The 27,966-nt window shown below is 37.9% G+C and overlaps 1 protein-coding gene across 1 annotated transcript in view; it reads left to right on the plus strand.

Moving 5' to 3' along the window:
* Positions 1-27,966, plus strand: part of dnah12 (dynein, axonemal, heavy chain 12) — a 36,641-nt gene that overhangs the window by 574 nt on the left and 8,101 nt on the right. Inside the window, exons 3-68 of the mRNA XM_008413937.3 lie at positions 80-170; positions 1,044-1,233; positions 1,593-1,662; positions 1,755-1,904; positions 1,989-2,184; positions 2,431-2,619; positions 2,702-2,855; positions 3,755-3,846; positions 3,947-4,125; positions 4,231-4,366; positions 4,446-4,571; positions 4,658-4,792; positions 7,939-8,132; positions 8,212-8,455; positions 8,553-8,738; positions 8,840-9,040; positions 9,270-9,464; positions 9,543-9,664; positions 9,745-9,880; positions 9,958-10,104; positions 10,547-10,666; positions 10,845-11,001; positions 11,086-11,258; positions 11,362-11,514; positions 11,597-11,836; positions 11,942-12,187; positions 12,306-12,425; positions 12,515-12,624; positions 12,701-12,884; positions 13,503-13,643; positions 13,733-13,816; positions 13,943-14,131; positions 14,236-14,355; positions 14,493-14,681; positions 14,756-14,907; positions 15,410-15,548; positions 15,703-15,869; positions 15,972-16,227; positions 16,680-16,976; positions 17,160-17,338; positions 17,528-17,720; positions 17,984-18,145; positions 18,223-18,417; positions 18,629-18,762; positions 18,851-19,013; positions 19,121-19,201; positions 19,713-19,889; positions 19,989-20,120; positions 20,208-20,297; positions 20,381-20,521; positions 20,618-20,859; positions 20,940-21,087; positions 21,180-21,325; positions 21,442-21,656; positions 21,742-21,934; positions 22,808-23,000; positions 23,093-23,265; positions 23,687-23,827; positions 23,951-24,109; positions 24,224-24,519; positions 24,600-24,853; positions 26,025-26,165; positions 26,246-26,383; positions 26,465-26,698; positions 26,782-26,970; positions 27,799-27,902. Coding sequence (XP_008412159.1) covers positions 80-170; positions 1,044-1,233; positions 1,593-1,662; positions 1,755-1,904; positions 1,989-2,184; positions 2,431-2,619; positions 2,702-2,855; positions 3,755-3,846; positions 3,947-4,125; positions 4,231-4,366; positions 4,446-4,571; positions 4,658-4,792; positions 7,939-8,132; positions 8,212-8,455; positions 8,553-8,738; positions 8,840-9,040; positions 9,270-9,464; positions 9,543-9,664; positions 9,745-9,880; positions 9,958-10,104; positions 10,547-10,666; positions 10,845-11,001; positions 11,086-11,258; positions 11,362-11,514; positions 11,597-11,836; positions 11,942-12,187; positions 12,306-12,425; positions 12,515-12,624; positions 12,701-12,884; positions 13,503-13,643; positions 13,733-13,816; positions 13,943-14,131; positions 14,236-14,355; positions 14,493-14,681; positions 14,756-14,907; positions 15,410-15,548; positions 15,703-15,869; positions 15,972-16,227; positions 16,680-16,976; positions 17,160-17,338; positions 17,528-17,720; positions 17,984-18,145; positions 18,223-18,417; positions 18,629-18,762; positions 18,851-19,013; positions 19,121-19,201; positions 19,713-19,889; positions 19,989-20,120; positions 20,208-20,297; positions 20,381-20,521; positions 20,618-20,859; positions 20,940-21,087; positions 21,180-21,325; positions 21,442-21,656; positions 21,742-21,934; positions 22,808-23,000; positions 23,093-23,265; positions 23,687-23,827; positions 23,951-24,109; positions 24,224-24,519; positions 24,600-24,853; positions 26,025-26,165; positions 26,246-26,383; positions 26,465-26,698; positions 26,782-26,970; positions 27,799-27,902 — 10,983 coding nt within the window. The remainder of the gene's footprint in view (positions 1-79; positions 171-1,043; positions 1,234-1,592; positions 1,663-1,754; positions 1,905-1,988; positions 2,185-2,430; positions 2,620-2,701; positions 2,856-3,754; positions 3,847-3,946; positions 4,126-4,230; positions 4,367-4,445; positions 4,572-4,657; positions 4,793-7,938; positions 8,133-8,211; positions 8,456-8,552; positions 8,739-8,839; positions 9,041-9,269; positions 9,465-9,542; positions 9,665-9,744; positions 9,881-9,957; positions 10,105-10,546; positions 10,667-10,844; positions 11,002-11,085; positions 11,259-11,361; positions 11,515-11,596; positions 11,837-11,941; positions 12,188-12,305; positions 12,426-12,514; positions 12,625-12,700; positions 12,885-13,502; positions 13,644-13,732; positions 13,817-13,942; positions 14,132-14,235; positions 14,356-14,492; positions 14,682-14,755; positions 14,908-15,409; positions 15,549-15,702; positions 15,870-15,971; positions 16,228-16,679; positions 16,977-17,159; positions 17,339-17,527; positions 17,721-17,983; positions 18,146-18,222; positions 18,418-18,628; positions 18,763-18,850; positions 19,014-19,120; positions 19,202-19,712; positions 19,890-19,988; positions 20,121-20,207; positions 20,298-20,380; positions 20,522-20,617; positions 20,860-20,939; positions 21,088-21,179; positions 21,326-21,441; positions 21,657-21,741; positions 21,935-22,807; positions 23,001-23,092; positions 23,266-23,686; positions 23,828-23,950; positions 24,110-24,223; positions 24,520-24,599; positions 24,854-26,024; positions 26,166-26,245; positions 26,384-26,464; positions 26,699-26,781; positions 26,971-27,798; positions 27,903-27,966) is intronic.

Here is a 27,966-nt window from a genome sequence, read left to right on the forward strand (position 1 = left end):
TGTGGCAATTGCGGCAAATATTGCTATTGAAATTGATCATCAGTTTTGACTGTTTGCTGTACAATATGATTTATTGCAGGATCTCCAGAGCAGTGGAGGCTCGCGAAAAGACCAAAGAGAGGGAAGCTAGGCATGATCCTCCTTCTCCAGAACCAGAGATTCCACGCCGAGTATGCATATTTTTATTTATTGTTGGGGTGGAACATATGAAAGGAAAGTCTCTACAGTTGATGAATTTTTTATGATATGTGGAGACTGAATACCTACACAAAAGTACATTATGTAAACAATATAATCTGGTTTGCAGGTCATCATGTAAAATTAGTATTTTATTCCTACGGTAATAGTGCAACTAAAATCCTGGTTCTCACAGATTTGTTATGTGACCATGCTGTGATCAATCAACAGAATCGTTTTTTTCACTTCCACCCTTAACCCTCCCCACCTCCACGAACAGATCAATTAGCTATCAAATAACAATAAGAACGTCAGGGACGATATTGTTGATCTGATCAAGGAATGAACATTAAGAACATAATGTGGAAGCTTGGTGTAAATGTCACAGGTGTTTGGGCATTTATTGAGAAATGGAAGAAATATCAATCACTTGATTTAACAAACTTCATAATTAATTTACAAAGACATTCACTTACAATTATTACTCTACACAAGTGAAAATGGAGCAGGAAGAAGAACAAAATACTGTATAAAGCAACAAACCATACCATTTTTAAAAAACTTTTCTGTAATGTATTTTTTTTATTAGTTAAAACGCTTTCTCTGAATTAGAGAAGCTGTATTTGTGAGAAAAAATGAAAATCAGCAGAGGATCGAATTTTGTTTTCTCAACTGTATGGGGACATATGGCTTTGTACAAACCATAGTACAAAAAAGAAGAAATATTGCAAAACTAACTTCAAACTGTTTTTACAGATTCTGTGTGATGAACGTAATTTTTTTTTTTTACATTTTTCAGAAAAAAATTATTTCAAGATTTTTTTTAAAACACCTATTGCTTTTATTTTGTTCTGCATTGTTTGAAGATGAAATACAGATTCATGAAGCATTGTGTAGAGAGTCGACCATTCGCTCCAATCCAGAAAGAGTGGCTAGACTCAATGGTTGCCCGAATTTCACCTGAACTGAGAGGGCGCCCAAAGTCAGATACACTTCTTAAAGAGCTTTGCACGGAGGTCATCGAGGAGTTCCACAACGTGATTGTCCAGTACACAGGTACCGCTAGTTACATGGGTGTCCAAATGTATTCGCACCCCTTAAACTCAACACAAAGTAGTTCAGAATTGGACAGAGGATTTTATTTAGGGGTTATAAGAGTAAAGAGAATGAATACACACAGATACATTTTATACAAATATTTTGAAACCATTCAGATTTTTCTTTCTAAAGTTATTTTACTTTGTGTTCTTTTATATATAATCTTAGTAAAATACGATGAAGTTTGTTGATTGAAACATGACACAATGTGAATGAGTTTAAGGAGTGTGAGTATCTTTACAGAGAAATATATTTGGTTTGTGCAAATGGAGTTTAAGTAAATCATGTCTTCTTATAGCCTTTTTGTCTTCTTTTAGTGGACTCAGTATTAAAGGATCCCGACAGAGTAAAAGAAGATTCAGAAATACAGAGATTTGGCCAACCAACGTGAGTTCTACAATAGGCTTCATAATTATACAATAATTCATTTGTTTTGTTTGACTATTTTTTAAAGATTGCCTTTTTTTATTTCTCTCAAGGGTTGAAAGCTTTTGCCATTGCACCTTTACAAAAAGAGTGAAACTTATGAAACGAAAACTCCATATTCTGCACCCAGTGATGCAAGCTATATTGGATATTGGCTTTGTGTCTTTTACCGGTATGGTTTTACTTGAGTCATGTAGATGCAGGTAGGACTACATTATCAAGGTGAATAACCACCTCTAAGTTGTAAGTCTTAAGTCTCCTGTAAGGATTTTTTTTTTTCTTCACAGAGGTTTTGAACCCGTGGATTGTAAAAGTGTACAGAGAAGTGCAACTGTAGAGTGCGAGAAGAAAGAATCTGCAATTATGAATATCTGGTTTCCTCAAATCATTCAATTATTAACAAATGAGGAAATTGTAGGTGAACTGAAAGAGGAGCAGCAGAATGCTTTTTACAACTGTGCATCTACCCTCATGTCCAATCAGGTATTTCAGTTTTTTTTTATTGCCTTTACTTTTAAGAATATGTTTGTATGATGTAATTATTTAAAAAAAATATAGTGCAGGACACAGCTACAACCTGCAACTGACTGATGTTTTAAGGTTCCTACACTTGAAATTGTTTCATTGAGAAATGCGGCAGACAGATAATCTATGAGGTTTCTTTCATATTACAAACAACTTCTCAGGTATATCATGACTTAAAGTAATATTTTCCCCCCATATTTATAGTTGAAGTTCCTGCTTCAGCAAAGTGTAAAAAAGTTTGTCAGCTTTTTCGACCCAAGCAATCAACACTGCTTGCCAGTGTTCCTCATGACTTTGACATTTGATGATGGAACAATGGGCACTTACCCAACTCTCAAAGATTTAGAAGATTCTGTTTTGGAGATACTCAATTCCATAGCAAGCTCTCTGCAAGTAAGATTTCTGATTTTAAGCTTAATTAGTGTTTGTGTATGTGTGTGTGTTGAGAAGAAATTGCCTTGTTATTTATTTATAGAGAGTACAGACTGTGCAGTCTTGGTTGGCCCAAACTTCATCTCCATGTGTGGATGCCAGTGTTCCCGATGAGGACCTTATTTGGGCTAAGGTCACTGTGACAAGTGCTGTGCGCAAACATTTGGAGGAACCTGACAAACATTTGAAGGCCTATGGTGATATAGCACTCATGCGCTTCTCATTGGCATAAACATTATTTTGATTTTGATCCGCAAAAACATTAAAATAACCATTAAATCAGTGGTCATACTCACTGGGCCATTAATTGAATGGAGTTCATCCATTCTTTTCTTGTGGTAAAATGTTTATATATATATATATATACTTTGTTTTATATATATATATAAAAAACAAAGTTAAGAATTTTTGGAGGCATGTTTTTGGTAAACATGTTTGAATTTTGTGTTTATATTACCTAATATTAATCGGGTCCATGTGATACATACAGGCTTAAATATATGCATCCACACCCACTAATTTTTGAATTAATGCAATGTGGTACGTTGTAGAGAGACCAAACACATTTTCTAGCCATCAGCATGTTTCCACCATGATTGTGGCTGGATGTCTGACCACTCTTCTTAGGATTCTTAGTAGTCTTCTGGCATGGACCTGCCTTTACGATAGTCTCACCTCACTGTGGACACTGACACTGGTATTCCACCATTGTCTGGCTAATCCTTCACAATCACATGTTCAAGATCCTTATCTTAAGCAAATTTTAAAACTGGTTTTGAAGGGTAGAAGGTTAACATTTACCTTCTGGAGTGGTGCTGATAAATGACATTTACATTAATTTGTGTTTTCATAGAAATGTGAACCCATATGAATATTTTTTCAACCTGTGATAGAGAAAATCCACAATAAATTCAAATTTGTCAACAAGAATCTTGTTTTTAAAACTTAAGAACGTTCAGTTTTGTATGCTCATTCCATGCTGGGAAAAGAACAGCAAAAATGCATAATTAAAAACCAAAAACTATTGCGATTATATTTAAACTTCACATTAGAAACTGTGTCAATTCATAACTTGCTTTTGTGGTATATTTTGAAGTTGAAAGCTATGACTGGCTTGTGAATGGAACTGCGCAGATGCAAGTGGACACTTTTCTGGAAGAGGAGCACACTTTTGAAGAGTTTACTGAAGTAAAGAATCTTAAAGCTGAACTTCATTCATGTTATGACACATTATGACCTCGCCATTTCTTGGTTTATGTCTGAATGTATTTAACCTTGTCTGGTAAAGCAAGTGGAGGAGTTTCATGCGCTCTCAAGGGAGATTACCAACCTCCCATCGAAAGTCTACTTCCCAATGATTCATCTGGGATGTGAGGAGCTCAATCAAAGCTTATGTGATAAAGCCAAAATGTTTGCTGACATGCTTCTGACAACACTGATCACCAAACATCGGGAGCAAAATCTAGAGTAGGTTCCCCTCCTGTGGCATTTTCAGTCAAGCCTGTCTCTCATTTCTAGACATTTTCATGGTCTCATTATGCATGATTTATTTATTTTTATGTGTGTGGAAAGGATCTGCTCTGAATTTGAAATGATCAAAGAGAAATCTCAGGAAGTTCCAGAAAACATAGATGCTATGGCTGAGTTGGTAGACTACATGAATTTGAGCAAGACAAAGGGTCTTACAGGCCTAAATGAAAAACTACAGGTGACTAATTGGACATTTGGTCTTAAGCTGTTGTGTCTTGCAGAAAACAACATTTCTTACATCTCATATACACTTACAGGAAGCAAGCACCAGGCTTATGTATCTCTTGAATGTCCACTTAATTGAACCAGAGGATTTGGAACTTAACTCGACTGTTTTTCTTTGGCCCAAAAATATACTTGATGCTTTTGAGCACCACGATAAGGTCCGTCTTCTAAACTATATCATTCTTTAAATTTCTAATGTATTTATTTTTTAGATTTGACTCTGCGCACGGTTGTTATTTTCCAGGTGTTGCAGAATGCCAAGTACAAAGGAGAGAAAGAGCTGGTAGAGAAAAGGGAAAAACTAATGATTGACCTTGAAAGATTGGGAAACTTGTCAGAGCAAATAGTGGAATGCTCTCGCCTGGATATGTTGCAACAGGTACAGTGTCATTTCGGCTGTTACATAAACCTACGATCGTTTTTTATGTTTTTTTATGAGATTATTGACCAGTTTCGAATTCACCTGTCAAGCATGGGGTGTTTTAGCAAAATTTATTGTTGCTAAAACAACAACACATATATAATGCATTTCAAAAGTATGTATACCCACTGAACGTTTTCCACATTTTCTCACATTATTACCACAAACGTCAATGTATTTTAAGTCAAGTTTATTTGTATAGCACATTTCAGCAATAAGGCAGTTCAAAGTGCTTTTCATGATAACAAGATAATACAGTTACCAATTATGAAATAAGCAATAGACATTACATTTTGTCAGATGCCAATATCAAAATTATCAAGAATATTCATTATCAAGTACACATGAAATAAACTGATCAATGCTGTAGTTGTTATTAGTCAAAGGCAACAATAATCATGTGGGGTGTTAGACTTTATTTAAAGAAACAATGTTTTGGCAATTTTGCTGTTTCTGGAAGCTTGTTGTAGATTTTATGGTTTTATAGAGAAGAAGACAAAAAATGCATGGTTTTACAAAATAAAAAAAAGTCAAAATTTGAAAAGTGTTGCATATACAGGTCCTTCTAAAAAATTAGCATATTGTGATAAAATTCATTATTTTCCATAATGTAATGATAAAAATTAAACTGTCATATAGTTTAGATTCATTACACACCAACTGAAATATTTCAGGTCTTCTATTGTTTTAATACTGATGATTTTGGCATACAGCTCATGAAAACCCAAAATTCCTATCTAAAAAAATTAGCATATTTCATCCGACCAATAAAAGAAAAGTGTTTTAATACCAAAAAAGTCTACCTTCAAATAATTATGTTCAGTTATGCACTCAATACTTGGTCAGGAATCCTTTTGCAGCCTTCAAGGTGACGTGGCATGGAGACAATCATCCTGTGGCACTGCTGAGGTGTTATGGAGGCCCAGGATGCTTCGATAGAGGCCTTTAAGCTCATCCAGAGTTTTGGGTCTTGGTCTCTCAACTTTCTCTTCACAATATCCCACAGATTCTCTATGGGGTTCAGGTCAGTAGAGTTGGCAGACCAACTGAGCACAGTAATACATGGTCAGTAATACCAGTGGTTTTGGCACTGTGAGCTGGTGCCAGATCGTGCTGAAAAAGGAAATCTTCATCTCCATAAAGCTTTTCAGCAGATGGAAGCATGAAGTGCTCCAAAATCTTCTGATAGCTGCTGCATTGACCCTGCCCTTGATAAAACACAGTGGACCAACACCAGCAGCTGACATGGCTCCCCAGAACATCACTGACTGTGGGTACTTGACACTGGACTTTTGGCCTTTTGGCATTTCCTTCTCCCCAGTCTCTGGCACCTTGGTTTCCGAATGACATGCAAAATTTGCTTTCATCCGAAAAAAGTACTTTGGACCACTGAGCAACAGTCCAGTGCTGCTTCTCTGTAGCCCAGGTCAGGCGTTTCTGCTACTGTTTCTGGTTCAAAAGTGGCTTGACCTTTGACCTGGGGAATGCGGCACCTATAGCCCATTTCCTGCACACGCCTGTGCAACGGTGGCTCTGGATTTTTCTACTCCAGACTCAGACCACTGCTTCCGCAGGTCCCCCAATGTCTGGAATCGGCCCTTCTCCATAAGCTTCCTCAGGGTCCGGTCACCTCTTCTCGTTGTGCAGAGTTTTCTGCCACACTTTTTCCTTCCCACTGAGGTGCCTTGATACAACACTGGGAACAGCCTATTGGTTCAGAAATTTCTTTCTGTGTCTCACCCTCTTGCTTGAGGGCGTCAATGATGGCCTTCTGGACAGCAGTCAGGTCAGCAGTCTTACCCATGACTGCGGTTTTGAGTAATGATCCAGGATGGGAGTTTTTAAAAGCCTCAGGAATCTTTTGCAGGTGTTTAGAGTTACTTTGTTGATTCAGATGATCAGGTTAACTGCTCGTTCAGAGAACCTTTTCATGATATGTAAATTTTTTGAAACGGGGATTTTGGGTTTTCATGAGCTGTATGCCAAAATCATCAGTATTAAAAGAATAAAAGACTTGAAATATTTCAGTTGGTGTGCAATGAATCTAAAATATATGACAGTTTAATTTTTATCATTACATTATGGAAAATAATGAACTTTATCACAATATGCAAATTTTTTGAGAAGGACCTGTATATGTATTACGCTGTTACTTTGGGTCAACCCTACAGCAAAGTAGTCTTTCCACAAATTTATAATTTGACAACTTGACTTTAACTGATCCATTCCAACATATGCTTTGACATAAATCATCTCATTGTTTCTCTCACTATATGTTTAGGGTCAATGTTCTGGTGAAACTCCAACTTCTGCCCGAGTCTTCAGTATTTTTTGCAATCTCTAACTGGGTTTTTCCTGCAGTGCAACTTTAAAGTTCCCAACAGGTCAATGTGCTGTATAGGTTTTCCACTACGCATAGCTTGTTGCATGTATAATGCTTAAGTTTGGTTTCATCTAAACGGAGCACCTTCTTCAACACCTTTGCTGTGTTCCTAGCATAGCTTGTGGCAAACTTTTAATTTGAAAATCTCATGGCACCAATACTTTTCTTCTTACTGCTCTTCAATGAAGACAGGACCTACCTAAAAATTTAGATATTATTAAATAACATAAATGTGCTTAAAAACGTAGCTATGACTTCATCCCCGACTTGTCTGGTTCTCTGCTTGATTTCTGCTATTCTGTTTGTTACCAGCAATGTTCTATGACCTTCGCAGAACAGCTGGTTGTATAATACAATTTAATTATTCACACAGGGGGAACTTCTAACTTCTGAAGGCCAGTAGTCGTACTGAATTTTATTTAAGAGTATCAGACTAAAGGGGGTTGAATGTATCTGCTACACTTTTTAGATTTTCATTTTAAAATAGAAAACCACAGAACTTTGTTTCACTTTGTGCTAGTCTGTCTCATAAAATCTACGTAAAGTTCATCGGCGCTTGTGGTTCTAATAAGAAAAAAATAACATAAAAAAGGGACACAATTACTTTTATAAGATATCTATATGAAATGGAGGGTAACATACTTAGTCAGCTGTTTCTGCAACTTTCATTATCTATGGCTACCCCAAAGCCATAATCTCATTAAACATACTTTTTGAACAGTATATTTCAAAGGTAAGAATGATACAGAAACTTCTCCGGGATGCTGAGGAGGCAGTAGTCATTGTTAATAAGGAAGAAGTCTTCTACCAATGGGACTTGACATATTACCCTGAAGTTGAAAGCATCAAGGAACACATTGAGCCATTCCACAAGCTGTTTGTATTCGTCCTTAAATGGCAAAACACAGAAAGCAGGTCTGAAATCAGTCCCTAAAGTGCAATGTTTCGATTTTAATAACACCCTGTGATAAACCTGTTCTCTATTTGTGAGCAGATGGATGGATGGCTCTTTCTTGGAACTAAATGGGGAGACTATGGAAAATCAAGTGGATGAGTTTTATAGGGAGATTTTTAAATTACTGAAGTTTTTCCAGCAGAAGCAGTTAAAGGCTGCACAAGAGAAGGAAAAGATTTCTGGAATAAAAAAGCATAAGATCTCTGAGGAAGAGGTCAAAAGGCAGGATGACCCAGCAGTAATTCTGTGTTCTGCTGCTATGGCACAGATCAAAATGTTTAAGGTATTTAAAAACTGCTGATGATTGAATTAACATAGCATAACATAACATTTTTTTTACTGGTGTGTAGCTTTTAATTTGTGTATCTTTGCATCAACAGGAGTATGTTCCCATCGTGTCTGTCTTGTGCAACCCAGGTATCAGGCAACGTCACTGGGACAGCATGTCTAAAATAGTCGATCATGACCTAACCCCTAACTCTGGAACAACATTACGCAAAGTTTTAAAGCAAAACTTAGCACCTTATCTGACTGAGTTTGAGTCTATCAGTGCTGCTGCTAGTAAGGTGAGACTCCCTTAGAATGTTTAGTTTTGTTTTACAGGTTGTCAAAAAAGTCTATGATCTGGATGTAGGCCGCCAGCCTTGTAAACCGTCTTTCATTGTAGGAGTTTTCCCTGGAGAAAGCCATGCAAACCATGTTGCAAACTTGGGACGGTGTTGCCTTCAGCCATCAACCTTACAGGGAGACTGGTGTTTCCATTTTGACTGCTTTGGATGATATTCAGACAATGTTAGATGATCAAATTGTAAAGACTCAAACAATGAGGGGCTCACCTTTCATCAAACCATTTGAGAAAGAAATTAAGGTAGACTGTTCTGGAGACAATTTCCGTTATGAACGAGTACAGCAATTTTCTGAAGTTTTCATTGTTAAAAAAAAAAAAAAAATATATATATATATATATATATATATATATATATATATATATATATATATATATATATATATATATATATAATTATTATTATTATATATAACTATTATTCATAGTTCTGTACTATAAAAACATAAAAGAGTTTTGTTTCTGTTTGTAGCAATGGGAGGAGCGCCTGGTTAACATTCAGACAATCATAGATGAGTGGCTGAAGGTGCAGGCTCAGTGGCTTTACCTGGAGCCCATCTTTTCATCTCAGGACATCATGCAGCAGATACCAGAAGAAGGAAGGCTTTTTCAGGCTGTAGACAGAAACTGGAAAGAGGTCATGAGGCATTGTGTCAAAGACCCCAAGGTAAAAAATTAAATAAAGCAAAACTGTTTTCATTTTTGAGAACAGATCTTTTATCTACACTGCATTACTTCATCTTAGATTCTGCCAGCAACCGCGCTTCCGGGTTTGTTAGAGAAGCTGCTAAATTCTAACGAGCTCCTTGATAACATTATGAGAGGCTTGAATGCTTATTTGGAGAAGAAACGGCTCTTTTTTCCACGGTAAACAATCAAAAATCTTTCCACAATTTTCGGCCAATTGGTTTTAATATTCAAATTTTTTCTGGTGATCTATTTTACAGGTTCTTCTTTCTGTCAAATGATGAAATGCTTGAGATTCTCTCTGAAACCAAAGATCCACTCCTAGTTCAACCTCATCTGAAAAAGTGTTTTGAGGGTATTTCCAAACTGGACTTCTTACCCAATCTGGATATTCAGGCAAGACAATTCAAAATGCGTAATGTACACATTGTGCACAATTAGGTTTTAATCGGCTGTGTACTGTTTTTGCTCAGGCCATGTACAGCAGCGAAGGCGAACGTGTTGATCTAATCCAGCGTATCTCTACAACTGAAGCCAAAGGAGCTGTAGAGAAGTGGCTGATTCAGGTGGAGGATGTGATGCTTCGCAGTGTCAGAGACGTGATAGCCCGCTCAAGATTGGTAAGGTCACTCTTACACATAATGTTTGTGTCAGAAGTTCACCTACACTCATAATTACCATGAGTGTTTTACATTAATGTATGAATTTTGGTCTTGGAATTTTGCATTTGAAGTGTTTGGTAACTACTTCGAATTGAATGCAGATCTTTTCTGGTTCATACAGTAAAAAATATTCTCATAGTTCTTGATAGAAAACTACTATAACCCAGGTTCAATATTATAGAAGAGGAACACTGAATGCAAAACTGTACTTGGTTAAATATGTATGCCGTCACTGACTTTAAAAGAAACTTCCCTTAGATGTAGAGAATTTTATCTAGTGCACCGACAAATACCTAAAATGTAAATGACATTAATGTTGATGATGAGTGTGGGTAAACCTCTGTTTACATATCATGCATTTTCTGGTCCATAACATGTCTCTATGTTTTTAAATGGGCAGGCCTATCCTCAGACTCCACGGGACCAGTGGGTCACAGAGTGGCCTGGACAGGTAGTCATTTGCACCTCTCAGATTTTTTGGACTTTGGAGGTTCATGAGGCCATCAGAAAAGGGGAGAAAGTGAGTCTTTTTGTGTTTTATTCTGCTTGATTTGAAACCTTTTCATACTTTTTTGGAGATTTTCTAAATTGGACTAAGAAGATTAATTATGTGGTTGTGTAAACGGTAATGTTATTAACCCTATGGTGAACACATTATTTCTTCAAATAATCATAACAGTATGTTGTTCTCTCTGCAGGGTATAAAAGCCTATTATGAAAAACTGAAGAATCAGCTGAATGACATCATAAAGCTGGTAAGAGGAAAACTTTCCAAGCAAACCCGGATTACTTTGGGAGCGCTCGTCACAATTGACGTCCATGCCCGGGACGTTGTCGTGGACCTTATAGAGAAAGGTAACACCATCCCTAAAGTTGTTTGAATATTTATTAAGGAGCTTTCTTGTACAGATCCAAGAACTTTAGTGTTGTTGTTTTTAGGCGTGTCACACGAAACTGATTTTCAGTGGCTAGCTCAGCTTCGTTACTACTGGACCAGTGAAAACGTTCGCGTTCACATTATCAACTGTGATGTTTGCTATGCCTATGAGTACCTGGGGAACTCACCACGTCTGGTCATCACTCCTCTGACTGACAGATGCTACAGAACTCTGGTAGTTAAAAAAACAACATTTGTTTAAGTTATCTTAAATATGAATAATGCATCTTGTCTTGCTGATAAATGCTGAAATCGGATTCCGACCCCTTCTGTTACAGATTGGAGCTTTCTATCTTAATTTGGGTGGGGCACCTGAGGGTCCAGCCGGGACAGGAAAGACTGAAACCACTAAGGATTTAGCCAAAGCTCTTGCTGTACAGTGTGTGGTCTTTAACTGTTCAGATGGACTGGATTATATCGCAATGGGAAAAGTACTATTCTCTTGAAATTCAATGTGAATTATCGTGCGTGCTAACAATCTTATTTTAATATATGTTTTAATCCATTGCATAGTTTTTTAAAGGTCTAGCCTCGTCTGGAGCTTGGGCATGCTTTGATGAATTCAACCGTATTGAGCTGGAGGTGCTGTCTGTAGTGGCTCAGCAGGTTCTGTGCATCCAGAGGGCCATAGAACAGAAGCTGGAGTACTTTGATTTTGAAGGAACCACGCTCAAGCTCAATCCCAACTGCTTTGTTTCCATAACAATGAACCCCGGTTACGCGGGACGCTCAGAGCTTCCGGACAACCTCAAGGTATTTTGTCAGAAATAATGCGTGATATGTTTTATTTTTATTATTTAACGTACTCAAGTAATGTAAGAATGTTTCAGTGTTTCTGTACATTTTGCTTTTCTGTAGGTGTTGTTTCGAACTGTGGCCATGATGGTCCCAAACTACGCTCTGATCGCAGAGATCTCTCTGTATTCATACGGCTTCCTCAATGCCAAACCGCTGTCAGTAAAGATTGTGATGACCTACAGGCTTTGTTCAGAGCAGCTCTCCTCCCAGTTTCACTACGATTACGGCATGAGGGCCGTCAAAGCAGTGCTCGTGGCTGCAGGAAACCTCAAACTTAAGTATCCCAATGAGAACGAAGACATTCTGGTAATTGTGCATAAGTTACGTCATTTGTTTGATAGACTTCAGTTTATGTCTTTAATTGCAGCTTCAGTCATCAGGTCATCTTAAGTTATTCATGAATTTCTTATGTTGTAACATTCAGCTCCTGAGATCCATAAAGGATGTTAATGAGCCCAAGTTTCTGTCCCATGATATTCCTTTGTTCAACGGGATCACCAGCGATCTTTTCCCGGGCATCTCTCTTCCTGAGGCCGACTATAAGGTCTGATGTGTTAACACTATTACTCAAACTACTGTCTTGCGATTCTAAATGGATCTTTGTTTTTATCTGTTTTCCTTTATTTTTGCCAGCTGTTCTTAGAGTCTGCTACAGAGTGCTGTGAAAAGCATAATGTGCAGCCAGCTGAAGTCTTCTTGCAAAAGATGATACAGACATATGAGATGATGATAGTTAGACATGGGTAGGTCATGCTTAGGTTTTCATATGGTTGTATTTACCATAAAAGAAAATTGTACACAAAAAAAGTCATTTTACAGGTTTATGCTGGTGGGAGAGCCCTTCGCTGGGAAAACAAAGGTGTTGCATGTTTTAGCTGACACTCTGACTATGATGAATGAGAAAGGACATGAAGGAGAAGAGAAGGTCGTCTTCAGGACATTAAATCCCAAGTCCATTACTATGGGACAGCTCTTTGGACAGTTTGACCTGGTTTCCCATGAGGTAAATATGTTCCTTTTTTAATCTACATGACATCATGAAAGCATTATGTGTTCATTTGTATACAATTCTTTGCACAGCTTGATCTTTTTCACATTTTGTTACATTATAACCACAAAGGAAGGAGGTGCACTAGTCAGATAAGACCAGAGTATAAACATTTCAGCCTATATTAAAGACTATGTGTGTAGGAACATACCATCCTAATGGTGGTGGCAGCATCAAGCTGTGGGGTTGCTGTTCCTCAGCATGAACTGGGATACTTTGAAGATGGATGACCCTACATACGGGGTCAACATGGAAATGATCAACTGTTTGCACAGTGATAAAAAGACTTCAGCCACAGGGCCACAGGTTCACCATAAAGCTGGGGAAGCACCCACAACATGTATCAAACTGATATTTATCTAATTTTATCTTTATTGAAGTGTTTCGATGTGAAAAGCTACTGTTTTTTTTCAAGCTATTGATGCAAGAGTGCTAAATGCAAATTGCCATGCCACACCTCATCACATAAGACAAAAAAACACATAAATACTTTTATTAGTCACTACACCTAGAATAATGTGTTGCCCATTCTTCAATGTTTCTTTTCACTTACTGGGTTTCTCTTTCTACCAGTGGACAGACGGTATTGTGGCCAACACTTTTCGTGACTTTGCCTTGGGAGACACACCAGAGCGCAAGTGGGTGGTATTTGACGGTCCCATAGATACACTGTGGATTGAAAGTATGAACACTGTGCTGGATGACAACAAAAAGGTGCATAGTTAAAGTAAAACCGATATGCATGCTTATGTTTTCAATATGTTAATGTGATTTTTTTTTTTTTCTATAATTCTCATCTGCAGTTGTGCTTGATGAGTGGTGAGATAATTCAGATGTCCAATCAGATGAGTCTTATTTTTGAAGCGATGGATCTGTCACAAGCTTCAGTAAGTTAAGAGTGTGCAGTTTATATAGTGGCATGGAGATCTGGTGCAGCCGACATGCATTTTCACACATTAAAGTTGTCTAAGTATTTTTAGCATCTTTTTAAATAAATTATTTTGCAACTGCAGCCTGCCACAGTCAGCCGATGTGGTATGGTCTACATGGAACCCTCTCAGCTAGGCTGGAAGCCTTTGGTGATCTCCTGGATGAACACTCTTCCTGATCCTCTGAAGTCTAAGGAGAATCATGCACTGCTGATGGATCTCTTCCTCTGGCTCTTTCCACCTTCCATCATTAAGTTACGCAAGCGGTGCAAGGTAAACTGGGCCCTATGCCACAAATTAATAGGTGCAAAAAATTCTCTTACAGCAAAATGTTTCTCTTGATCGTATAAAAAAATGTCACGTGGATTTGCTCGCAGGAGGTTGTTTCCACTAGCAACAGTAACACTGCGGTGGCCCTGTGTCGGCTGTTTGAGATGTTGCTTATTGAACCAGTAACGGCACATCCAGAGGACAGAAGCATTCGCATCTGGATAATGGTACTATTACTATTATGTCAATTTTTTTTTTTCAACTTACAACTTTACAAAAACAAGGCACCTCCTTTTTGGTTTTAATCAGTTAAGTGAAAGTTGTGCTGTTCTCTTCCTTTGTTTCTTCTCTTTTTTGCTTTCAGGCAGCTTTTGCATTCTCCCTGGTGTGGTCTGTGGGGGGTGCTTGTGATGCAGACAGCAGAGAGAAGTTCAGTCATTTCTTAAGGGCCACACTTTCTGGAGAAACACAGGAATGTCCAATCCCTGAAACAGTTGGGAAATGGGAGTGTCACATGGAGGAAAAAGGCCTGGTGTATGACTACTTTTATGAGGTAATCTGCTCTTATAGTCTGAAGGTTTTTTATTACTGTTGAATTAATGAATAGTATTGTAAACTTCTTCTCAGTTTAAAGGAAGAGGAAAATGGTTTCACTGGAACGAAACAATTAAGAGCATCCAATTGGGAGATAAAAACACAAAGGCGCAGGACATCATTGTTCCCACCATAGACACCGTTCGCTACACTTATCTAATGGACCTCTGCATCAACCATGGAGTGTCAGTATTCTTAGATATTACAGTCAAGTCAGATTTCAAAACTGCATGTATGCCACAGATATGAAGTTCAGCTACAGTACCTGTCAGAAGTTTACATAAACCCATCATGGCCACGGATGTCTAATGATGATTAAATGAACACCTTTAACGATGCTTAAAAAACAAAAACAAGAATTAGGTGGACTAGTTTGAATTTACTATTAATTTCTCTAATCCATACAATGTCTTAATATTACTTAAAACTTCCATAATATTGTACAATGTTGGTTTAATTAGAGACTGATTAAATTATATTTTTACTTTTGCGCCCTATTCTTGTCTTAGTTTCTCGATGCAGTTGTATTTCTTAAAGTTAATATCGGTCAAATGCATCGTTAATGTTGAAAATTTATATGCAATTCTTGTGAATGATGAGTTTAGGTAAACTGCTGACTGGCACTGTGCGTTGTTTTAAGTTGTGGTATTTAACATTCTTTTATCATTTAACAAATAATCTCACCAGTCCTCCCCTGTTTGTTGGCCCTACTGGCACTGGGAAGTCTGTTTATGTGAAGGAGAAGCTGATGAACAATCTGGACAAAGACAGTTTTCTGCCCTTTTTCATCAACTTTTCAGCCCGGACAAGTGCCAATCAAACCCAGGTTAGCTCTGGAAATGTGAGAGTTGTTGATACCCATTGTTTAATTAGTTGTTAAAAGAGTTGATTGATTAATTGAATACAGTAGTATTCTTAGTAGTGACATCTAGCTGTTTTCAGCATTCAAAATTTTATTGTGTATTTGTTGTATCTCTTAGAATATAATCATGTCCAGGTTGGATAAGAGAAGGAAAGGAATGTTTGGCCCTCCACTGGGAAAAAAGTGTGTCATCTTTGTAGATGACATGAACATGCCTGCCCTGGAGCAGTTTGGTGCTCAACCTCCTGTGGAGCTTCTACGACAGTACATGGACCATAGAAACTGGTATCGACCTACCCTTAGCAGCCACTATAAACAGTCAACAAACAAAAATGCACTAAATAATTTTTTTCAAAACTTTAGATGTCATTTTTTATGCTCTGGCAGGTATGACTTAAAGGATACAACAAAGATCACCTTAATTGACATCCAGTTCCTGTGTGCAATGGGTCCCCCTGGTGGTGGAAGAAATGCAGTAACGCCTCGCTTTCTTCGGCATTTCAACATTGTTAGCATAAATCCCTTCAGTGACGACACCATGGTTCGCATTTTCTCCAACATTGTAGCTTTCTACCTCAAAAACAATGCATTCGCCCCTGAATGTTTTACCATTGGCAACCAAATAGTGGCAGCTACAATGGAAGTGAGTTACCTTTAAGACATATTATAACTTTCACTTAAGACTAGTATCTTGTAAAAACACTCTTAAACCTTTTTTATTTAGGTTTGGTCTCATTACAACACTAACTTCAGTGTATTTTTTGAGGTTTTATATGACAGAATAACACAAAGTACCACATGAATGTAAGGCAAAAAGATAATGATGAAAACACTTTTTCAATTTACCCCACAAATTTTCAACATTGAGAAAAAGAGGCCATACAAAAGATGAACTCTTTTGGCCTGAAAACAAATGCGGTTGCACTATTATACACCACGTTCTTTTGATCTATCACACCTCAATGAAATAAACCAACGTTTGTAATTGTTACTTTACAAATGGTGGAAAGGTTTAAGGGGATTAAACTTTATGTTTATGTTTTCCTCTGCTTGTTTCTTGGTCTTATTTATGCTTTTCTCTTTTACATTTTAAAGGTGTATAAACAAGCCATGAAAAACCTTCTTCCAACACCAGCCAAGTCTCACTACACTTTCAACCTACGAGATTTCTCCCGTGTCATACAAGGCTGCCTGTTGCTGAAGAAGGAGTCTCTGGAAAGCAGACATACCATGACACGCCTGTTCGTCCATGAAGTCTTTCGTGTCTACTACGATCGTCTAGTGGACGACAAAGACAGAGCATGGCTTTACAAACTGATGAACAGAATCGTCAAAGATCACTTCAAAGATTCCTTTGAACAGGTCTTTGATCACCTGAAACAAGGCAGCAAAGTAAGCCAAACTTCAGTTTTCTTTTGTCTATTTTAGAGATTTCAGTTTGTTAGACATTCAACGTATGAAACAAAAGAGGTGTTCTGTGTTTTTTCTTACAATTTAAAATGTAAAAGCATAGTAATCAGTGACAGATTACGCTGTATTTAGAAAACTCTAAATTTGTGTTGTTTGTCTTTACAGCTGGTAGAGGAAGACATGAGGAATCTTCTTTTTGGTGATTACATGTACCCTGAGCTGGAGGATGACGAGCGCTTATATGCTGAGGTGCCCTCAACAGAAGAGTTTGCTATGGTGGCGGAAGCGTGTCTCGACGAATACAACCAGATGCACAAGACTCGGATGAACCTTGTCATCTTCCGGTACATCGCTTTTTTCCTCCCAGCGTTTAAAATGTGACGTAGTTTTATATGAATAGTTCTTTTTGGATGAGAATACATCCAACACCAGCAGACTTTACCTCTTTGCTGTAAATTCAGAAATTAAGCTTTGTTTATGTTAGTAAAGTAACATGATTGATTACCTGATAAAAAAAACTTCACCTTATGTAGCTATGTACTGGAGCACTTGTCCCGCGTAAGCCGCGTGCTAAAGCAGCCTGGAGGAAATGCTCTGCTTGCTGGAGTCGGAGGCAGCGGCCGCCAGTCTATTACCCGCCTGGCCACATCAATGGCACACATGACCTTGTTCCAGCCTGAGATCTCTAAGAGTTACGGCATGACAGAGTGGAGAGACGACCTCAAGGTTTGACTATTAGATTTGAAGACACTTCCACCTCACACTATCGTATTCTGTGCCTTGTTAAACCATATATTATACTTGGATACCTTTTTCATTTTGACATTGTATATTTACAAGTTTCAATGTACCGGGATCTTATGTGACATACAACTAAAATATGAATAATCCAAAAGACAAATACAAGGAGCTGTATGTGTCACTTAGACGGTTGTTTTAACATTTGCTTTTGTATAACATATTTAAACATACTACGCCGAAAATTGTAGGTGCTGCTGAAAAATGCTGGGGTTAAAGGACAGAAGACGGTGTTCTTGTTAACTGATGCCCAGATCAAGGATGAGGGTTTTCTGGAAGATGTGGACAGTGTCCTGAACACAGGAGAAGTGCCCAATCTGTTTGCTGTAGATGAGAAGCAAGAAATTATGGAGGTAAAGAAAGGTCTTAATGCTAAAATAATGGAGTTTTTTTAGGGTATGTTTAAAACGCTTTTCTCCTGATCTTGCAGGCGATACGTCCGGTTGCCCAGGCTGGCAACAAAAATCTGGAGCTGAGCCCCTTGACTCTATTTGCCTTTTTCATTTCATGCTGCAGAGAGAACCTGCATGTGGTTGTTGCCTTTAGTCCTATTGGAATCGCCTTTCGAAATCGTCTGCGGCAATTTCCATCTCTAATAAACTGCTGCACCATTGACTGGTATCAGGTACTGTGGAATTATAATGAGGCAATTATTTAATTGAATCTCACTTTGCTGTAAAAATAAATATGTGTATGACATGAAAAAAGGCAAGTGAAAATTGGATAAGAGGTTAACAAAAAGGGAACTTTATCTTAACAATTTGTTCATGTCCGGGATCTTGTATGTCATATAAGATCCCGGTACATGTTTCATGTTCTGTGTTGCACCCTTACAGCCATGGCCAGAAGAAGCTCTTGAGCGAGTAGCCAATTGCTTCCTGGGTTCTCTGGAGATGACGGACAATGAGAGGATCGAGGTCGTCCCCATCTGCAAAACGTTTCACACCTCTGCCAAACAACTCTCACAGCAGTAATGCGCAGTTAAATGAAACATAGTATTTTTCAGCGAACTCAATTAAGATGTAAAATGTAGTCATGCAATTTTTTTTTTATTTTAGATTCCTAAATGAACTAGGGCGCACTAATTATGTGACTCCCACGTCCTACCTGGAGCTGATCGCAACTTTCTATCAACTCCTGACTCAGAGGAAAGACACTGTCATGAAGGCAAAACAGAGGTATACAAATGGCCTGGATAAACTGGCCTTTGCTGAATCTCAGGTATGTGCAGAAATACCTTTCATCAAGTTTGTTTTGCTTTCTCATTTCTGACATTTTTTGAAATGTCTATAATGTCTGAAGGTGACAGGTTAGCTTTCTTTGTGCAGGTTGCTGAAATGAAAAAGGAGTTGGTAGAGCTTCAACCCAAGCTTGAAGTGGCAAAGATAGAGAACAACAAAATGATGAAGGTAAACACCAGCCATACCTTGATTACATTTCAGGATCAACGTTATAGTTTAGAGTATTATACATTCATGAGAAAAAATAATGACAACCTATTAAATATTCAGGTTTTTGAAGAAGAATTTGCTGTTGTCCATTTTTAAGTGATTTAATTACCGATTAACACCAAAGAACTAACCTTGCTTTACTAATTAATGAAAAGATTTTAAAAATTGCAGGTGTGTGGGAGAGAGGAGGCACACTAGGGAGCAGGAAATAAATCTAACAATAAAGAATAACTTAGACCGAAGAAATACAATTAAAATAAAGTGACAAGAATAAGTAGAAACAAGAAAACTAAAGGAAAACAGGAGAAAGACAGATCCAACCAAAATAAGAACCCAAAATAATTAAACTAGAATCAAATCAAACAACCTAACAACGCAGAATCCTGACACTTACCTTGAAATGTGGTTTCACAACTTTGAAAGGTTCCGTGTGTGAATGTAAATATGAACCTTACATGGGATTTAACAGGTGATAGAAGAAGAATCGGTTGAAGTAGAAGCCATAAGTAAAGTTGTGCGAGTTGACGAAGAGGCAGCAACTATAAAAGCTAGCGAGGCTCAGGCTCTGAAAAATGAGTGCGAAAGTGAACTGGCTGAAGCCGTCCCTGCTCTGGAAGCTGCTGTCGCTGCCCTGGACACATTAAAGGTTGGTGCTCTTCACTTGCATTTATTTTTAAAACTTACTTTCACATTTAAATCTTTGCGATTCAGAGCAGAATACTTGAAGCTGTCTGTCTTACTCCAGCCCGCTGATGTCACTATTGTGAAGTCAATGAAAAATCCCCCATCGGGAGTGAAACTGGTGATGTCAGCTGTATGCGTGATGAAGGACATAAAACCAGATAAGATAGCTGATCCAGCTGGGACTGGAAAAAAGGTGACACAAAATATTAGAAGAACTTTCAAAATGTCCTGATTATCAGTTACAGTTATCAGTTACAATATTATGGTTTTCATGACCTAGGTTCTTGATTTCTGGGGTCCAAGCAAGAAACTACTGGGTGACATGAACTTTTTACGAGATCTCAAAGAGTATGATAAGGATAACATTCCAGTAAGTGTCATAAAATTACAGCAATTATATATTTTCAAAAATGTATGTTTTTTTTAACTAACCTACTGACTGCTGGATTACAGGTTGCTGTGATGCAAAAAATTCGAAGCGAGTACATGACGAATCCTGACTTTGACCCCAGCAAAGTGGCTAAAGCCTCGTCTGCTGCAGAAGGCCTCTGCAAGTGGATCAAAGCAATAGAGGTTTATGACAGAGTGGCAAAGGTGCAGAGATTTTGGTCCTTCATTACCTTTTCTAAATGCTTGCATGCGAGTTTCTGTCTTTTATATAAGTCTTAACAATTCTTTCTTTGATTTTAGGTTGTTGCTCCAAAGAAGCAGAGTCTTGCAGAAGCTCAGGAGTCCCTGGCGGTCACCGTCGCTCTTCTAGACCAAAAGAGATCTGAGTTGAAGGAGGTCGAGGACCGCCTAGCATCACTTCAAAAGACCTTCAAAGAAAAAACACAGGAGAAAGCGCTGCTCGAATACCAAGTGGATTTGTGTGCCAAGAAGCTGGAACGGGCTGAAAAACTCATTGGAGGTCTTGGTGGAGAGAAGACCAGGTTACTGTGATGTTGCAAGTTTGCTCCAGTTGTCATGAATGCACGCAGTTGATTTATTTTGTGATGTGTTGATCCCTTAGATGGTCAAAAGCTGCAGATGACCTGCAGAACACGTATGACAACCTCACTGGAGATGTTCTTATTTCCGCTGGTGTCATTGCCTACCTGGGAGCTTTTACTTCTGGATTTAGACATAACTGCACCAAGACATGGACCTCTCTTTGTCAAGTAATTGCCCTTTGTTCCTTTATTATTGCACTTTCATAACTCATATATTTTAGCTTCTTATTATTTCTTTTTTTCTAATTACATGTGTCCAGTCTAAGAATATTCCATCATCAGATGACTTTTCTCTCAGTAAAACTCTGGGAGATCCCATAAAAATCAGAGCTTGGAACATTGCGGGCCTTCCCAGTGACTCTTTCTCTATTGATAATGGTGTCATTGTCAGCAATTCACGCAGATGGTATGTCATTGTTTCACCAATCTAAATCTAATTTTTAAATTTTTACTTAAAAGTAGATTGAAAAGAAATATTGCTTCTGATTAAATGTAAACAGTGTTCATCTGGTTTTCTTGTAGGCCTTTAATGATTGACCCGCAGGGTCAAGCCAATAGATGGGTGAAGAATTCAGAGAAGGAAAATAACTTGAGTGTAATCAAGTTAACAGATGGGGACTACATAAGAACCTTAGAAAACTGCATCCAGTTTGGGACACCCTTACTGCTGGAAAATGTGGGAGAAGAGCTAGACCCTTCTCTGGAACCACTACTGCTTAAACAAACCTTCAAACAAGGTGGTGTGAGTCTTAATGACGACCATCTGTGATTTAAAATTACAAAATACATTTCTCAGTTTACAAACATCTTGATTTTACATAGGTGGCGTAAATTGCATCAGGCTTGGTGAGTCTGTGATCGAGTATTCAGAGGATTTCCGTTTGTACATCACCACAAAGCTGAGGAACCCACACTACCTGCCAGAACTGTCTACCAAAGTGTCTCTACTCAACTTCATGATCACACCAGAGGGATTGGAGGACCAGTTGCTGGGGATTGTAGTTGCTAAGGAGAGGTAGCATTAAATGCTTACTATTTTTACACCACTGGACTATGTCAAAAGGAAAATGCAGGATTTTTGAGGTTTTCTAAATCGTAGTCTAAATCCAGATAGGTTGGTACCAGAAGCTGGAGCTAACAGCTAATTAAAGAGAACCAGAGACCAAAGCAGACTTTTATCGTCTTAAAACTGTGTAATTGGTTTATGAAAACACCCTTTTATGACTCTTTAACCCATCATTATGTTTACATTGTGTGATTCTTCACACAGAAGGTGATTCTTATTATTTTCTCGGAAAATTGAGGAAGGAGTCTGGTTGCCACCAGTGATATTCTGTGTGAAACACATAACGAGAACAAAGAATGTGATGTATTTGTTTTTAGTCAAAGTAACTACCTAGTAAAAAGAGAAAGGCAGTAAAAATATCAATAAAATATCCACGTCTTAAACTGCTAGTATAGTTTGGATTTGTACTTCGCTTTGCTTCTATTAATAGTCATAATCTCACCCGAATTATTTTTTATGTTTTGTGTTAGGTATGCATTTCACAAAGGAAGATAATTTGTGGAGTACTGCCTCTGACCTAAATAATAATTAGCTTCTGTGTAATAGTTACGGCAATGATTTAAAGAGTTACAAAATACTGTTTATTGATTTGATCATGCTTTTGGAGCTGCAGTCATTTAAGATGGTGAAAGTCGGCTTTTGGTCTTGGTCCACCTTCCTAATTATGATGTTAAGTGAAGTCTCAATTAGAGCTACATGGTTTGGGTAAGATATTACTTGCTTACAGCTTATTAACAAAACCTTATTTGAAAAATCTTGAGCTATGTCTGTGCAAACAGCCGTTTAGCTTTTAGCAACACAAATTTTTCTTGTGTGCTACAGGCCAGAGCTGGAAGAGGAGAGAAACGCACTGATTCTGCAGTCAGCTGACAATAAGAGACATTTAAAGGAAATTGAAGACAAAATCCTGGAAACGCTACAGTCTTCAGAGGGGAATATCCTGGAGGATGAGAGTGCTATTCAGATTCTCGACTCTGCAAAGATCATGTCCAATGAGATTACAAAGAAACAACTGGTAGAAATTCTACAAAACAAATCAAATTTGGAAGGATGATTTAATGAGTTTATAAAGTCCCTAATGTCCCCTTCGTTGTATTCATTTCCAAGATTGCAGAGAAAACTGAAATCAAGATCGCAGAGTCTAGAGAAGGTTATAGACCTATTGCCAAGCACTCATCTATCCTGTTCTTCAGTATCGCTGATTTGACCAACATAGACCCTATGTATCAATATTCTCTAAACTGGTTTGTGAATCTCTACATCAACTCCATACAAGACAGGTGAGTTATATACATTACATATTAACTGTTGCTCATTGCACATGACACAATCTGAGAATACTCATTTGACAAAGAAAATAAATACACAAGCTTGCTTAACTAGAATAAGATTGTGAACTGTTTTTGTTCTTCATCCAGAGTGCTTTAATTTGTCATTATTTTAAATATTTTTAACAGTTTAACTGAAATGCCACACACATTGTGCCTAATCAGTTAACCACGCATAAATTACATATATAAATAATCGATTTTGTACCATTTTAACACTTCAGAAAAAATGTCTTTCATTAAAACTAAAGCTAGTTACTGGAATTTTAAAGGCTTGGTTTCTACATTTAAAAAAAAATGCTTTAATATTCTTTGAGAAAGACAAGGATTGTTCTCCTTCTGAACTTAGCTATATTTTGTTTTTACTGATTAGTAACAAATCCAAGATTCTGGAGAGAAGACTTCAGTATTTAATTGATCACTTCACCTTCAACCTGTACTGCAACATCTGCCGATCTCTCTTTGAGAAGGACAAACTCCTCTTCTCCTTTCTCCTCTGCTGCAATTTGCTCCTGTAAGTAATAAAACAATGTTTTGTTCACTTTTTGTTTTGTTTTTATAAGAGACGATGAAGAAAGATCAAAATTATGTATTGTTTATTTGTGTCTCTTTACTCCTATTATAAATACTTTCTCAGAGCAAAGGGGGAACTTGAGCATTCAGAATTCATGTTCTTGTTGACCGGAGGAGTAGGTCTGCAGAACACTGTTCCTAACCCAGATTCCAGCTGGCTACAGGAAAAAAACTGGGATGAAATCTGCAGAGCTAACGAACTGCATGGGTTACAAGGCATAAAGTAAAAAGTAGTAATCATTCAACCAAATACATTGGTGGCTGTTGTTTCTACATATAACTATTTTTTTATGGTCTTTCTTGTAAATAATGAATTTGTTTGTTGTTAACTGCACAGAGAGGCTTTCATCAATAATCCAGGTGACTTTAAGCCTATTCATGAGAGCAAGGAGCCCTTCAGTGTTTCTCTGCCTGCACCTTGGTGTGACCAACTCAGTACCCTGCAGAAAATGATCGTTATTCGATGTCTCAGACCTGACAAGATGGAGCCAGGTATGGTTAAATATGTTTCTTCCAATCTGGGGAAGAAGTTTGTCCAGCCTCCTCCCTTTGACTTGGGTAAGAGCTATATGGACTCCAACGCCACCATCCCACTTGTGTTTGTGCTTTCTCCAGGAGCCGACCCAATGGCTAGTGAGTTTGTCAGTACAAAAGATAGATTTTCAAAAAGCTTTTAAGCACATCTCATTAAAAGTAACAATGTCCTCCTGTAGGCTTGTTAAAGTTTGCCAATGACAAGAAAATGAGCGGCAACAAGTTCCAGTCTATCTCTCTGGGTCAAGGCCAGGGTCCCATTGCTTCTAAAATGATATCAACAGCCATGGAGGAAGGATCATGGGTGTGTTTGCAGAACTGTCACTTGGCCGTTTCTTGGATGACAAGCTTAGAAAAAATCTGCGAGAACTTCAGCCCTGCGGCATGCCACCAAGACTTCCGCCTCTGGCTCACAAGCTACCCATCACCTAAGGTACAGGTTCACTCAATACATGCACAACGTCTTGTAAATGTATTTATAACCCTCGAAGTTCTGCTCACTTCAACGCGTTTTTGAGGATTTAGAAAGTGGTGGATTGATGTGAAGTAGAACTGAAAAGGAAGCATGGTTTTCAGTGTGGTGTTTATTCAGCCTATTTATTCTAAAATGACTTAATAAACTCCGTTGTATTTGAAGTCACCTAGCTAGTACAAAAAGTCCACCTGTGTGTAATTTAATCTCATTATAAACAAATTTTTTTCTGTGAAGGCCTCAGAGGTTGGTTCTAAACTTGGTTGTTGAACATTTTAATAAAAGAAGTCAGGAATGAAGCGGAAAAGTTAAAAGCGTGGACAGATCATACATCAATATTGTTGTATGGATTAAATCGTTTTTAATCCATTGTCTAAAAACAGAGAGAGTATGGAACAACCGCAAACTAACCAAGACATGGCTATCCGTCTAAGTTGACAGGCTGGGCAATGAGAGCAAAATCATTGCCCAGCCTCATTGCTGGGCAATGAGGCTGGGCAACCACAGGTCCAACCACAGGTCTGGTTGGACCTGTGGCAATGGTGGGAAAATCTGCTTACTCGAGTACAGTCATTTTAAGTCATTATTAAAAGAAAGACAGATATTACTATGTTAACAGTTTGCAACAGACCACTAAGCGGCTGTAAAAATGTGAAAGATGGGCTCAAATACTAAGGAGCTGAATAAAGTCAGGTCCTCTTTGAAAACCTGAAAGACACTTCTAAAGACTTGACACTGGTCACCAGCAAGACAGAAACCCTAAACATCCAGCTAGAGCTGCAATAGAAAAGTTTACATCAAAGGATGTCAATGTGTTACAATGGTCAAAGTATGTCAATGTGTTACAATGGCCCAGTCAAAGTCCAGGCCAAATCAGACAAACTGCTCCACTTCGCAGTTATGCAGTTGTTTGTGTTGACTTGCCACAAAAACATCTAATAAAGCACAATAACGTTTGTGGTTGGTATAACCTGGCAAAATCTGAAAGCAATTGGGGGGTGTGAATACTCTTGCAAGGTTTGATACATAAGTAAGTAATTTCAAACAGTTAGGGCAAACTGTTATATCTGATTACATCTTATAGTGGAAAAAGATCAAACCATAATTACCTAGTGTGTATATTTGAAATCAGTTTCCAGTGACTATCCTTCAGAATGGGGTGAAAATGACCAATGAGCCGCCTACTGGTCTCCGTCTCAACCTCCTGCAGTCTTACTTGTCTGACCCTGTTTCTGACCCAAACTTCTTCAATAACTGCCCTGACAAGGAGTTGGTGAGTTAGTCTGGGATCTATTAATTAAAATTCATCTGTTGTACGGAGAGTCTTTTATAACTTGTGGATTCCTTCACTAGATTTGGGAAAAGCTTCTGTTTGGCTTGTGCTTCTTCCATGCACTTGTTCAAGAGAGGAAAAAGTTTGGCCCACTGGGTTGGAATATTCCCTATGGCTTCAATGAGTCTGACCTCCGGATAAGCATCAGACAACTCCAGGTATTTTACTCAGGAATGGCTGTGGAGATTTTATCGTCACAAATTCAAAACATCTTTCACTTTCACTTCCTACCTTTGCAGCTATTTATAAATGAGTATGAGGAGGTGCCCTTGGAGGCCGTAACATATCTGACTGGAGAGTGTAACTACGGTGGCCGTGTGACAGATGACTGGGACCGGCGGCTCTTGCTGACAATCTTGGCTGATTTCTACAACAAAGACATTATTGAGACATTTCGCTACCCTTTCTCACCCAGTGGTGAATACTTTGCTCCACCCAAATCAAGCTATGATGATTATGTTCTCTTTATTAAGGTATATATATTCTTCATGTGGGTAAATGTTTTTTTTCCCTGTTTCCCCTAAACTGCCTGAGTAACATTAACTTTGTGTTTCAGAATCTTCCATTCAGCCAAAATCCAGAGGTGTTTGGGATGCATGAAAACGTAGACATTTCCAAAGATTTGCAGCAGACAAAGCTGTTGTTTGATTCACTGCTACTCACTCAGGGTGGAGGGGAGAAGGGAGGGAGCAGCTCTGGGGGGGATCACACCATGTTTGATATAGCCAATGACATCCTCACCCAGGTATGAACCAATTCAAATTCATCTTTCATTCATGAGTGTGTTATTAACATGTTATTTATTCCTTCCAACTTCTGCACATAAAAATGTCAACAACTGCAAAAATAAATGAAACCAATTAATGTATTCTTCAATGTAATTATGTAATATTAACGTCATTTAGTGGAAGGAAGGCCCCAGACTAACCTTGATGCCAATGCCATAACTTGGCGTTGGCCATTTTAAAGTTAAAAGGATCAATTATGAAGTGTTTTGTTAGTTGTTACTAAAGCAATAAATTAGCTATTTAGTTTCTCCTAACAACATTTATTGCATATCTCAAAACCATTATCAGATGAGATTTTATTGTTGATAACAGCAACCATCCTCAGTTATAACATTTTTTTTTTCATTTCTGTATCTGAATTTTGGAAACACATATTGACTAGTAGTGGACATGGTTATATATGTTTGCTCTTAAAAAATAAGTCCAATAAAATGTAGACAAGAATAAGACAACATTTTTAACAAATACATAAGATGTTTTTTTTATTGAATGCAGTTGTCATATTTATAAATGAATTTAGGATCATTGCACAAAGTGCTGGCATTTATCTCTGCCTCGTAGATTTTTCTAGTTTTGGTTTATTTTGCTGCTAACCAGTGACTTTTGTAAATAAGAGATGAATATTTATTTCACCGAACTGAATCATATGAGGACATTCTTGTTCAGCTTAGTACAGACTTAAGCTACTTTTTAAAAATAGCTGGCACCTTATTAAAATTATATTCATTTTTTTTTATTAGGGAGACAATCTCTAATTCAGTCTATACATTTGCTCTTTTTTCCAGCTTCCGAAGAATTTTGACACAGAAGTAGCTCTCCTAAAGTTCCCTGTCCGCTATGAAGAGAGTATGAACACAGTCCTTGTCCAAGAGATGGAGCGCTATAACACGTACGAACAATGAACGATGGTTATTGCTCAGCTAAAATTTCCAATCAGTCTATGTAATTTTAAA

The sequence above is a fragment of the Poecilia reticulata genome, chromosome 7 (assembly GCF_904066995.2).
Source record: "Poecilia reticulata chromosome 7, P_reticulata-male-v2, whole genome shotgun sequence".
Lineage (NCBI taxonomy): Eukaryota > Metazoa > Chordata > Actinopteri > Cyprinodontiformes > Poeciliidae > Poecilia > Poecilia reticulata.